The sequence below is a fragment of the Panthera leo genome, chromosome C1 (assembly GCF_018350215.1).
Source record: "Panthera leo isolate Ple1 chromosome C1, P.leo_Ple1_pat1.1, whole genome shotgun sequence".
NCBI classification, from domain to species: domain Eukaryota; kingdom Metazoa; phylum Chordata; class Mammalia; order Carnivora; family Felidae; genus Panthera; species Panthera leo.
This window is the reverse complement of record NC_056686.1, coordinates 42,226,076-42,239,180: the sequence shown is the minus strand read 5'-3', so window position 1 is coordinate 42,239,180 and position 13,105 is coordinate 42,226,076. Positions and strand designations below refer to the sequence as shown.

The 13,105-nt window shown below is 38.3% G+C and overlaps 1 protein-coding gene across 2 annotated transcripts in view; it reads right to left on the bottom strand.

The window, feature by feature from the left end:
• ZYG11B (zyg-11 family member B, cell cycle regulator) overlaps nt 1-13,105 on the bottom strand; it is a 91,871-nt gene that overhangs the window by 46,453 nt on the left and 32,313 nt on the right. For both annotated transcript variants that reach the window (XM_042951324.1, XM_042951325.1), the window contains exon 3: nt 8,255-9,009. In XM_042951324.1, the coding sequence (XP_042807258.1) occupies nt 8,255-9,009 (755 nt within the window). The remainder of the gene's footprint in view (nt 1-8,254; nt 9,010-13,105) is intronic.

The window sequence follows — 13,105 nt, the reverse complement described above, 5'->3', positions numbered from 1 at the left end:
TTTCTATAGTGCACCTAAAGTAAATCCTAAGATATTTAACACTATTTATAAAGCCTTACCACGTGATTAGATTCTTATCTCTCCCTTAAGGTAACCCCTTAACTTCCCTAACTCAATGTTAAAGCTACACTGGCCTTTTTTCTCTGATCTTTTAATTTTTTTTTTAATGTTTATTCATTTTTGAGAGAGATTTAAAAAAGCATGATCTCACGGTTTGTGAGTTCGAGCCCCACATCGGGGTCTGTGCTAACAGCTCGGAGTCTGGAGCCTGCTTCAGATTCTGTGTCTCCCTTTCTTTCTGCCCCTTCCCCATTCATACTCTGTCTCTCTCTTTCTCAAAAAATGAATAAAACATTTAAAAAATTGAAAAAACAAAGCAAGGACATATTATTCAAGTCAGGAAAGAGGTTACTTTTGTGGAGAAAGAGGGAGTGGTGATCTAGATGGGGCACAGAACTTCAGGGTAGCTGAAAAGTTCTATTTATTAACCTGAGTAATGGCCTCAAGTGTGTTCACCTTATTTGCACCTTCTTAAGCTACACATTTGTTATTTATGGTCTTGACATCTGTCTTATTCACATTAAGGTAAAAAAAAAAAAAAAAAAAAGCAAAAACAACCTCTATCTGTCATTCAAGGAGCTAATCTCTTTAAGCTGGAAGATAGACTACAGGACAGATGTGTGCCAATTGACACAAGAGCACATATTAAGCATTTATAAGACTGTAGAAATAACAAGGGAAGTTTTTTTACAAATTCTTTTTAAACTATGTAAAATATACACACATACATATTGGTCTTGATTATGTACTCACATATATAAATGGTTATTGAATAATGAAAAATTTCTAAGTGTTCAGTTCTTTTTTAATCATCCTAAACTTTTTCTTAGATTTTCTTAGATTTAGAAAGACATTAAAATATTATGTAAAATAAAAAGGATTATAAGCAGGAAAATGTAGAAAATGTATAACAATGATTTCAGTAATACTTGATTTACTCACATCTGGTTGATTCAACTACTTTTTAATATCTATATGAAATACAGCCTCAAGTTATCTTTGAATGTAAAATTAAAGGGTTTTTGTTACTGGGAATTAAATACTCTAAACAAATTTCACTGCATGTATGTTTTATTCAGTGATCAATACTTCTCTAGCCAGTGATAAACCTTCAAATCAAGTAGTCTGGCTCCTCAAACTATAAGCATCTTCAGTTAAGTCAAGTTCATATGCTAGATGATAAAAAACAAGTACCTGTATGTATTAGTTTCTCAAACAAATTAATTAATTAATTTAAGGTGTGTGTTTGTATGTTTGTCAAGAATGCAAGCCAGGGATGGGGGGGAGGGGCAGGGGGCAAAGAGAGAGGGACACCAAGAATCCCAAGCAGGCTGACAGGAGCTCAATCTCACCAACCATGAGACCATGACCTGAGCCAAAATCAAGAGTCAGACATTTAAATGACTGAGCCACCCAGGTTAAAACAGAGAAAATGTCCTCAACCACTAAATTAAGCCTTGTTAATATTTAATATACTGAGTAAAATTAAAATTTATATTCTAAGGAAAATTTTCCTTTTCTTTCCTTTTTTGTTCTTAAATGTTTATCTTGAGAGAAAGCAAGCAGGGGAGAGACAGAGAGAAAGGGAGAAAGAGAATTCCAAGCAGGCTCCATGTTGTCAGCACAGAGACTGATGCGGGGCTTGATCTCACAGCCGTGAGATTATGACTTAAGTGGATTTCAAGAGTCCAGACACTTAACAGACTAAGACAACCAGGAGCCCCTAAGGAAAAATTTTCTTATAGCACTCTGTATATAACTCTATTATAGCATCTTCCACACTGAATTAAAGCTATTTTAAAATTTATCTGTATCCTCTCCACTAGAATAGAATTCCTCAAGGGCAGAGGTACTAACTCAGACATCTTTAAAAAGTACTCAGTAGGAGACTGTCTTTGAAGCTGTTCCTGAATTTACAACTGAGAGAACACGGGCAGCCCAGAACGCCAGGAGGGGAGATTGATGCTGTGGGAGAAAGGGGTTCATTATGGCAGATGACCTAAAGTGATTCCTGTATAAAAAATTACCAAGTTCAGAGAGCCTTGGTGACTCAGTGGTTAAATGTCTGACTTCAGCTCAGGTCTTGATCTCGTGTTGACATCAGGCTCTCTGCTGTCAGTACAGAGCCTGCTTTGGATCCTCTGTCTCCCTCTCTCTTTAACCCTCCTCTGTTTTCTCTCTCTGTCTAAAAAATAAATAAACATTAAAAAAAAAAATAAAAATAAATAAATAAATAAATAAATAAATAAATAAATAAATAAATAAATAACTAGGGGTGCCTGGGTGGCTCTATTAAGTGTCTGCCTCCTGATATCAGCTCAGGTCATGATTGATTTCATGGCTTTGAGATAGAGCCCCTCATCTCATTTTGGGATTCTCTTTCTCCCTCTCTCTCTGCCCCTTCCCCACTCTTTTTCTCAAAATAAATAAACTTAATTTAAAAAAAAATTACCAAGTTCTGGAGCCTGGAGGTACAAGATCGAGGTGCCAGCATGGTTGGATTCTCGTGAAGGCCCTTATTCTGAGTTACAGATTACAGACTTCTCATATCTTCATATGGTAGAAGGAGGGCTAGCTAGCTCTCCAGCCTTAAATAAGGGCACTATTCCCATTTATGAGGGCTCTACCCCCATGGCCTAATTACCTCCCAAAGGCCCCACCTCCAAATACCACCACAATGGGATTAAGGTTTCAATATATGAATTTTGGGGATGACACATTCAATCCATTACAAACATATACATACATGTGCCTGTACTTGTTATTACATAAGTTGCTTCCTGTATGCTCTATTCAAAACTGTGTGTTTTTCACTTAGCAATATACTTTTGAGATCAGTCCTTCCCAGTACATATAAAGAGCTGTTCGGGGTTTTTAATAAATAAATAAATAAATAAATAAATAAATAAATAAAAGTACTTAGTAAATGTTTTTTGAAATGGATCAACTCTTCTGCCTAAAAACTTATATAGATCTTCACTGAATGTTGATTATTACAGTTCAATATAGGGGTCTTAGTTCAAGGGAGAAGTTTAGCATATAGATTTAAGGACCAAGAAAAGGAACACTCCAATATTTAGAGACCTGGGAGAGGAAGAAGAGTTTTTTATAAAAACAAGACAAGAGTGATACCCAGGAAGCTGAGTAAAAATAAGTATTTCAAGGAGGATAACATCAGGGGCTCCTGGGTAGCTCAGCCAGTTAAGCGTCTGACTTTGGCTCAGGTCATGATCTCGCGGTTCGTGGGTTCGAGCCCCACGTCGGGCTCTGTGCTGACAGCCCAGAGTCTGGAGCTTGCTTCGGATTCCGTGTCTCCCTCTCTCTCTCTCTCTCTCTCTCTCTCTCTCTCTCTCTGCCCCTCCCCCATTCACATTCTGTCTCTCTTTCTCTCTCTCTCTCTCTCTCTCAAAAAATAAACATTAAAAAAAAAAAAGGAGCATAACATCAACTGTGACAAATACCACCTTAGATCAAATAAGATAAAGACTAAGAACTAATATTGGATTTAGCACATTTCCAGTGATTCTCAGGGACTGGGAACCACAGCATGCTAGATTACCCCAAAGTCTGGGAATGAGATGGCCAACAAATCCTAGTTGTGGAGGGGCACCTGGGTGGCTTAGTTGGTTGAGTGTCCAACTCTTGATTTCAGCTCACGTCATGATCCCACAGTTGTGAGATCAAGCCCCATGTCAGGCTCCATGCATGTGGAGTCTGCTTAAGATTCTGTCTTTCACCCTTTGTCCCTCTTCCCCATTCATGCTTTCTTTCTAAGAAGAGAAGAGAAAAGAAAAGAAAAGAAAAGAAAAGAAAAGAAAAGAAAAGAAAAGGAAAGAAGAGAAGAGAAGAGAAGAGAAGAGAAGAGAAGAGAAAAAAAAAGAAAAGAAGAGAAGAGAAAAGAAAAGAAAAGAAAAAAAAAAAAAAGAAAAGAAAAGATGGTAGTTGTGGAAAAATGGAAGATTCAGGAAGCTGATGGTGACAGGAGAGCAAATTTGGTGGGGAAATACTGACGACAGAAATTCTATGGTAAGTAGGAAAGTACTTAAGATTCTCAAATACAGACAATGAGATGTAGTGGAAAGGACACATGCTTTGGCATCAAATAGCCCAACACAAAGGCAGACTCTAGTATCAGTTGGTTGTAACCCTTAAAGCCATTCCCTCTCACTGAGGGCAATAATACCTCTCTCAGAGAGTCAAGAAATCCAACTAAGTAATATACATGAAAGTGTGATAAACAAACCACTTGTTCTTATAACCACCAACTCAGAGTACCACATAATGCCTTATAAGGAATACTGGAGAGTCACAGTGTTTCTATTTCTTACATTCTTTAGTGTAGCCTAAAAAACTGAGGCACGTAAAGCCAAAAAGCCAACCTCAACTAATTTAAAGCATCACACTACTAAGACAATCATTTCAGACAAGTTTTTCATCAACTTTGCTTAACTGGGCGATTTTTTAAAAAATTTTAAGTCTTTTAAATTTATTTTGAGAGAGACAGAGACAGTGCAAGTAGGGGAGGGGAAGAGAAAGAGGGAGAGAGAGAATCCCAAGCAGGTTCCGCCCTGTCAGCATGGAGCCTGACACAGGGCTTGTACTCAAGAAACCGTGAGATCATGACCTGAGCTGAAACCAAGAGTTGGACGCTTAATAGCTGAGCCACCCAGGTGCGCCCCTACACTGGACTATTTTTAAAAAAGAGATTTGGTAATCTCGGCTCTCCTTCCTTAACATGACTATTTTTCAGTTCTCAAATTAGTAAACAAATAACTTAAAAGGAACATCAATTTTTGAATATAGTTGAATAAAGGGCAGAAGTTCCAATGATCTCTTTAAGTATGTTTCTTTTTTTAAAATAATCTCTACACCCAATGTGGGGCTAGGCCTCATGACCCTGAGATCAAGAGTTGCATGCTCTCCCAATTAACCCAGCCAGGCGCCCCCCACCCCATGATGTCCTTTTTTTTAAAAAAAAAAAATTATTTTAAAACGATTCTCAACTTTAGCTGTATATTGCAATCACCTCGGGAGCTTTAAAAAAATACTGATGCCTGAGCCCCACTTCCCTGTGGTTCTGATTTAATTGTTAAAGCTCTACAAGTGATTTCTTTTAATCAAAAATTTTTTCCAGGGTTGCCTGGCTGTCGCAGTCAGAGTAGCAAGCGACTCTTGATCTCAGGGTTGTGAGTTTGAGCCCCACATTGGGTGTAGATTACTTAAATAAACAAAACTTAAATTTTTTTTCCAGCTTTATCAAGATATAATTGATATATATCACTGTATAAGTTTAAGGTACACAACATGATCGTTTAATACATGTATATACTGTGAAATGATTACCATGATAAGGTTGGTTAACATATCCATCACCTCACATAATTATACTCCAGATGATTTTAATTGTAGTCCAGGTTGAGAATCACTGCTTCAATGTTTACAGAGGTAGAAACTAGACAATAATAGCAAATAAAGTAGGTGCTTCATATGGCCAAGATTTCAAAGCAATAACCGTTCTGTTTGTGAAATCAAACTTGTTTTCACAGAGGCATTATGGAATACAGATGTCCTACTAGCCTCAATTTTGTGACTTAGGCTAATTCACTGAAGAGTCTTTTGGTTTTTAAAAAGAATTAGCAAAAATTTTACTGCTCTGGTATCACACCAGATCCTCTGGTAGGATTTTTGCCTTGAGAATATTATTTAGCTTAATGTACCAGGAACACATTCCTTCCATCCTTCAGGACACAGGTCAAGCTCACCTTTTCTGGGAAATTCTCCCTCAATTCTCAGCACACAGGGATTTCTTCTCTTCTAATTTTTGCCATTCTTTACTATCAGGGCAATTTGCTAGGCAGCAATTTGTAACATTACAATAGTGATTTACATTTTTATATTTCCTTCATCAACAAGCCCTGTGCTAAACATCTGTCTTGTTCCATAACAAGTTGTTAAGTAAGGTCCTCACACTTCTTGTTGCCCTGAACCTGGCTTATGCGATCTTTCCAAGTCTGGCCCTGATGCCTACTTCTCCAGCCTTATCTCATTGCTTTATGACTTTCTACTGTTGCGTTCTAGCCACAGCGGCCTTCTTTAGTACCTTGGATGTACCATGCTCCTTCCTATTACATATATTTACATATATTATTCTGTCTAGAATGTCCTCTACCAACCTACTCATCCTTAAGATTTACACCTACTCGGAGTACCTGGGTGGCTCAGTCAGTTAAACATCCAATACTTGATTTTGGTTCAGGTCATGATCTCACAGTTCATGAGTTTAAGCCCCACATTGGGCTCTGTGCTGACCGTTTGGAGCTTACTTGGGATTCTCTCCTCTCGCTGCCCTTCCCCCGCTTTCTCTCTCTCTCTCTCTCTCTCTCTCTCTCTCCCACCCTCCCTCCCTCCTTCCCCCTCTCTCTCTCTCAAAATAAATAAACAAACTTTAGAGAAGGGGCACCTGGGTGGCTCAGTTGGTTAAGCATCTGACTTCAGCTCAGGTCTTGATCTCATAGTTCGTGGGTTCAAGCTCCATGTCAGGCTCTGTGCTGCCAGCTCAGAGCCTGGAGCCTGATTCAGATTCTTTGATTCCCTCTCTCTCTTGTCCCTCTCCTGCTTGCACTCTCTCTGTCACTCAAAAATAAACATTAAAAAAAAAGTTTTTTTAATTCTTTACAGAAGCCTAAATTAAATCAAGTTTGTTGAACATTCTCATACATAATACTGTGTATCTTCCAGATTCTTAGCACAATAAAGTTTAAAGCATATATATGTGTGTGTATATATAGTATATATAAAAATATATATATGTACGTGATATATATTTAAACATGTATTTAAATGTGTATGTGTGTGTATATATACTTAAAGCACACACACACTGTTGGCATATGATATTTGATTGTCTGACTCCCTCACTAAATTACAAGCTCCATGAGGGCAAGATCACATCAGTCTGGTCTCACCATCAAATCCCCATGTCCAGCACAGTGCCTAGTGCACGGAGGCACATAAACATTGAATGAATAAAAAGAGTGACTCAAAATCATTTTTTACATTCTATTTCTTAAGGTCTAAATTTACAAATAATTTAAGAACTGAGATGTTCATAAGATGTTTACAACTAACTTTTCCTTCTCCTTTTTTGAGTCAATGCTGGTTACTCAAAAAAGATACCTTGCCATTTGGGTCACAGTATCCGCTTCTAGGCCATCCCTGACTCTGCTCCAGGTGGGATCAAAAGATGCTTCTGCTTAAGTAGTGTTGGCAGTAGGGGGAAAAAAATGGGGCTCTGGAATTAAACATAAATCCAGTTGTTGGTTCTAACTAACTATAAAATCATGTAATTTCTATGAGTCTGTTTCTCATCTATAAAATGGGGGTGGGGGGAGCTAATACCTATCAATGTAAAGCATTTAGAGGATACAGTGTATATTAGAAAAATATTAGTTTTTCTTAAACTTGCCATTATTCTATCCTTCAAGGTCTGACTCAGATACTATTTTTTCCATCAAGTCCCAGATTCTCCAGCTAGAAGAAATTTCTCCTACTCTTACAGCAATTACACTGATCCTTGGCTTTACAGTTGTTGAGGATTGTACCATCACCATTCCTGTCAGACTTAGCTCCTTGGAGGCAGATCCTGTATCTTTTTCATCTTTCAATCCCAAGCTGTACCAAGCAGATGAATTTAAACTATTAGGCATGAAAAACCTTAAGAAAAGCAAAATTCCACCATTTCTACAGTAAAGATCTCCTTGGAGAACTTGACTTCCCAATGGATACCAATTCAACAAGGAGTTTTTTAAAGCAACCCATTAGAAATGGTATGTTTCAGTGGTTCAAAATGTCTAAACATTACCAGCATGAAAATGATCATTTATCCAGGGCCTACTAGGACTTGCACTTTACATATATGACTATTAATTTTCAGAAGAATTCTGTAAGAATATCTGCTTTACAAATAAAGAAATGGAAACCCAAAAAGTTACATCCATAGCTTGCTCTGAGTCATGAAGCAAGTAAGCTAGGATTTTTATCGGAACTCTCTCACTCTAAAGCAAGGCCTTTCCACTATACAACACCCTCTTTCACAAACATGTTCCATATATTGTTAGACATTCATCTTAGTGGAGTTTTATGCAAACTAAGACATTGGTCAGCCTGACAAAATAATACATTTTTAAAGTCTAACCTTCAAATGTCCTTCGCCGGTGAGGAATTCAGAGTAACCTGCATCAGTGGCCAGCAAACCTACAAACTGCATGCTGGGCCGTTGTTGTATAAAGGCTTCAACAGCTTTATCTGTCACATGCTTTCTCCCAGAAACATCTAGTGAGACAAGGTTGGGTAGGATGTCCTTTTGTTCTAGTAAGCGAAGAGCTATGTCTGATGTAAACTGTTTATCATCTGAAATATCAAGATGATTCAGATGTTTCAGTTCCCGAACAACATCCAATATCTGGGTAGTTGTCATTTTTAAACATTTCAAGTGGTGCATGGTTAGAGACTTGAGTCGGTCTTTGCAGGCCAGCAAAGCTGTGATGTCTGTGATCGAGGTGTTAGAAATATCCAGGCTCTCTAATCTTGGCAACGAGGCAACTTCAGCCAGGTCTTCATTATAAAAGAGAACGTTAGTGATGCTTAATGCTCGAAGGCCAGAAAGCCGGCTGAAGCACCGCTCATAAGGATCTTCGAGGGAGAGAGTTAATGAGTTCAGCACTAGGCACTGGAGATTTTGCTGGATCCATTTGTTACTGCCAAGCCCACTGATGATGTCTGTAATTGTGATGTCAGCATTCACACCTGTGGCATCAAGTTCCACTAACTTGTGGTGGCAGAAGGCTTTCCGGAAAGCAACGGCAGAGATCTTGGCTTTGCGAATGCAAGCTCGCTTTAAGCGCATCTGGTTGCCCCTGAAAATACCTACAGTTCCATCATTCAGTAGACCTGGAAAAAAAAAAAGCAGCACTTAATTTCAAAAAATGATTAAAGAATTGCTAAAATTTCCAGCATACTTTAAATTTCCAAAACACATCCATGTAACAGTATTTCATTTAATATATGTTAACAATTCCACAAGATAAAAATATTATTATCTACAACTTATAGATGACTAAACTGGGGCTCAGAAAAGTGGCTTTCCAAGATCAGAGAGCTAGCAAGTGGCAGAATCAGGACTGTGGTAGATACTACAGATATTCACTAAAATCTGGTTCTACTTGCCTTCTTGGACACAGAGAGAACTACATTTTCCAGCCCACCCTTAGCGTTAGATGGGACCATGTGCCTAGTTCTGGCCAATGGGCTTTAGGCTGAAAGACCCGAGAGTCAGTGCATGATTTCCCATGTTATCTTTTCCTGCATGACAAATGAGGAATCTTCAAGTTCTAGACAGTATAGTTTTCTGAGAGTGGAGTCTCCATCAGGCTGGATCCAAGGGCAACCATGGAGAGGAACCCTCCATGTACTTGCACCATTTATGTACCATAAGTGAAGTATAAATAAATTTTGTGTTAAGCTATTCAATCTGGGGGATTAATTTGTTACCACTACATTATGAGTTTATTCTTCAATTTCACTATAACACATTATTATACATACAAACATATATATACACACATATATTTACCACATGCATGTCTATAATTCATTGAACCACTGGCTAGATCTGAAATTTTATTAAAAGTATCTAGAGGTTATAACCCCTTTCCGTCAGATGAATTCAAAGTGGATACAGCAACTTTTTAAACTCCCTTAGAGATCTACCTGATCTTAATAGTGCCAGAAGTATATGATGCTTTGGAACCACATCTATCTCAACAATATCATGAATCAATTAAACAACATTTACTGTGAAAGAAATAATGGCCATGCCAATATAAGGTGGCCTAAGAATAGTCTGGGGTAAGTGAATAGTTGGGACAAGGTAAATAAATAGCCTGGAGTCAAGGGAAAAACTCTAAGTGGTACTTCAGCAGACTCATACTAAAGATAGAACTTGGGCGGTCAGCCTGTCACCCTTAAATTAGAACGAAAGTTTTTTTGTTTTTGTTTTTTTCTTTTAAGGGAGCACTGCCTTCTAGTGGATTTTGCAGACTTATTTATGGTTAAAGAGTTAAACTCAAGGAAAACCTTTACCTGTCACAGTGGACAAAAATGACTATATATTAAGAATTACAGGGGCACCTGGGTGGCTCAGTAAATTGAGAGTTAACCTTGATCTCAGCTCAGGTCATGATCTCACAAGTTTGTGAGATGGAGCCCTACACTGAGCTCTGTGCTGGTAGCATGAAACCTGCTTGGGATTCTCTCTCTCCCTTTCTCTCTCTCTGCCCTTCTCCCACTCTGTTTCTCAAAATAAATAAATAAACTTAAAAAAAAAGAATTCCATTATTGTGGAATTATTGTGCTGTCCAATACAGTAGCTACTTAGCACACACAGTTATTGAGCACTTGACATGCAGATAGTCCAAACTGAGGGATGCTGTAAGTGTAAAATACACACTAGATTCTGAAGATATAGTACAAAAGATGAAAAATATCTCACTAATAATTTTCTTACTGACTATATGCTGAAATGTTATTTTGGATATATTAGATTGAATAAAAATATGAATTAGTTTCATGTTTCTACTTTTTAAACGTGGTCACTTGTAAATTTAAAATTTCATGGGGTGCCTGGGTGGCTCAGTAGGTTAAGTGTCCGACTTTGGCTCATGTCATGATCTCACGGTTTGTGAGTTCGAGCCCCACATTGGCTCTGTGCTGACATCTCAGAGCCTGGAGCTTGCTTCAGATTCTGTGTCTCCCTCTCTCTCTGCCCCTCCCCTACTCTCACTCTGTCTCTCTCTGTTCTCAAAAAGGAATAAATGTTAATTTTTTTTTTTAATTTCATATATGACTCACATTTGTGGCTTATGTTGTATTTCTTTGAGCAGTGCCATTCTAGAGACAGTCTTAAACCCCCTCAATTCTATTTCAGGGGAGTTAATTTAATTAATTAATTCATGGTAAGTTTCCAGCCATTGAACAATTATTAAGCAATTATTATATGCCAAACAATTATTATATGCCAAATAATTATACACTATGAAATGTATATACAAAGAAAAATAGGATATGTCCCTAAACTCAAAGAATTCAAAATTCCATGGAGTAGAAGTCTCAAACAATGGTAACAAACTGAAGTATATGGTATACCAGAGCTAAGTACAAAGTACCATGAAAACAAAGAAAAGGAAGCAACTCATTATGCCTGAAGACCTAGAAAGATTCAATTGAAGAGATGATCTTTGAGTAAGTCCTTCAAAGATGAAGAAAAATTCAAGGATGCAGATAGGTGAGTGGTATTGAAAGAATAAACAGCATAAACAAAGTCTTAGCATACATATATCAAATCATGTTGTACACTTCAACTAATATGTTATATGTCACTTTTATCTCAATTAAAAAATGCCCTCCCAAAGACCTCAGAGATGTGAAAGCACAAAAATAGTTAGGAAATGGCAAGTAGTTCTACACTGCTTGAACATAAGAAAGGGTAGAGCTACGTTTCCCTAATAAAGAGGGGAAGAGGAATGAGATATGCTCAGAGATTTAAGCATGCAAGTGGGGAAAGACAAGAAACAAGATGGTAAGGTGAGTTGGGGCTAGATCATGCTTAAAGAGAAGAAAAGCAGATCAGCTAGGGACCTTGGGACCCAATGAATGACATGATGAAGTTCCTGAAGTTTTTTTCCTTGCCCCATATATCCCTCTTAAAGTTGAAGAAGTTGGCAACCCAGAAATGCAGACAGGGACCAAAAAAAAAAAAAGCTCCCCCCCAAATCTGTTCATTCTAGCTAAAGAACCAGGAAGAAAGCAACCTAACAAGACAGAAAACTTTTATTTTATTTTAAAGATTTAATTTTTTTAAGTAATCTCTATACCCAGTGTGGGGCTCAAACTCACAACCCCAAGATCAAGAGTCATATGTTCCAGTGACTGAGACAGCCATGCACCCCTGGACAGAAAACGTATAGGCAGTAACTACTTTACTTTAGCCAACCACCACAGAAAAGACTGTGGTCCCACCCTCACCCATACCATCATATGCCAAGCGGGGGGCCTAGACTTTTACCCTCCTTACCTGTAACTAGTTGCCCCAATCTCCCCACAGGAAGGTATTAGAGAAGGCTGAGTAGGAAGCCAGGTCTCTCATCCTTGTTGGGTGATAAGAACCAGTTTCTCCCCTCTGATGGCAGTGGATACCATCCAGGGAGCTTGGACTTTCACATCCATCTGGCAGTAATGAGGTGCCCTCCCCCTCCCTGCTGGGATAGTCTCATACACAGCCTGATGAGGAGTCAAGTCTTTCACCAATGCCCAACAGTAATGAGGCCACCTCACCCCAAAATGTCAGTGGAAGTCAAATGGGAAGAGAAATGAGGTAGTCACATCCCTCTCTGCTAGGAAGATATCAGTAGAATCCTAGTGGGGAACAGAACTCCATCCCTTGCATAACTGTACTGAGAAGCCCCATGTCTTGGGTGTCAACAGAAGTCAAGAGGGGAACCAGAATATATACCCCAATCTGGCAATAACAAGGTAGGCAATAACAAGGCCTCTACCTTCCTCAATGGAATGGTGTCAGGGACACAAACTAAAACAGAAAAGTCCCATAATACTTCAAATGTCTAGATGTCAATCAAAAATCGATTATACCAAGGAATCACTTATCATAAGATCTCAAAATGAAAAAAGGCTATCTATAGATGTCAACAGAGATAAGAGAAATGTTAAAATTATTTGACAGATTTTAAATCCTTTTTTTAAAAAAATGTTATTTATTTGAGAGAGAGAGAGCACGCAGGGGAGAGGCAGACAGCGAAAGAGACAATCCCAAGCAGTCTCCACACTGTCAGTGAAGATCTTAACGTGGGGTTTGATCTCACAAACCGTGAGATCATGACCTGAGCTGAAACCAAGAATTGGATGCTTAACTGACTGAGCCCCCTGACATCCCTTGACAGATTTTAAAGGAGCCATCATAAAAATTCATAAG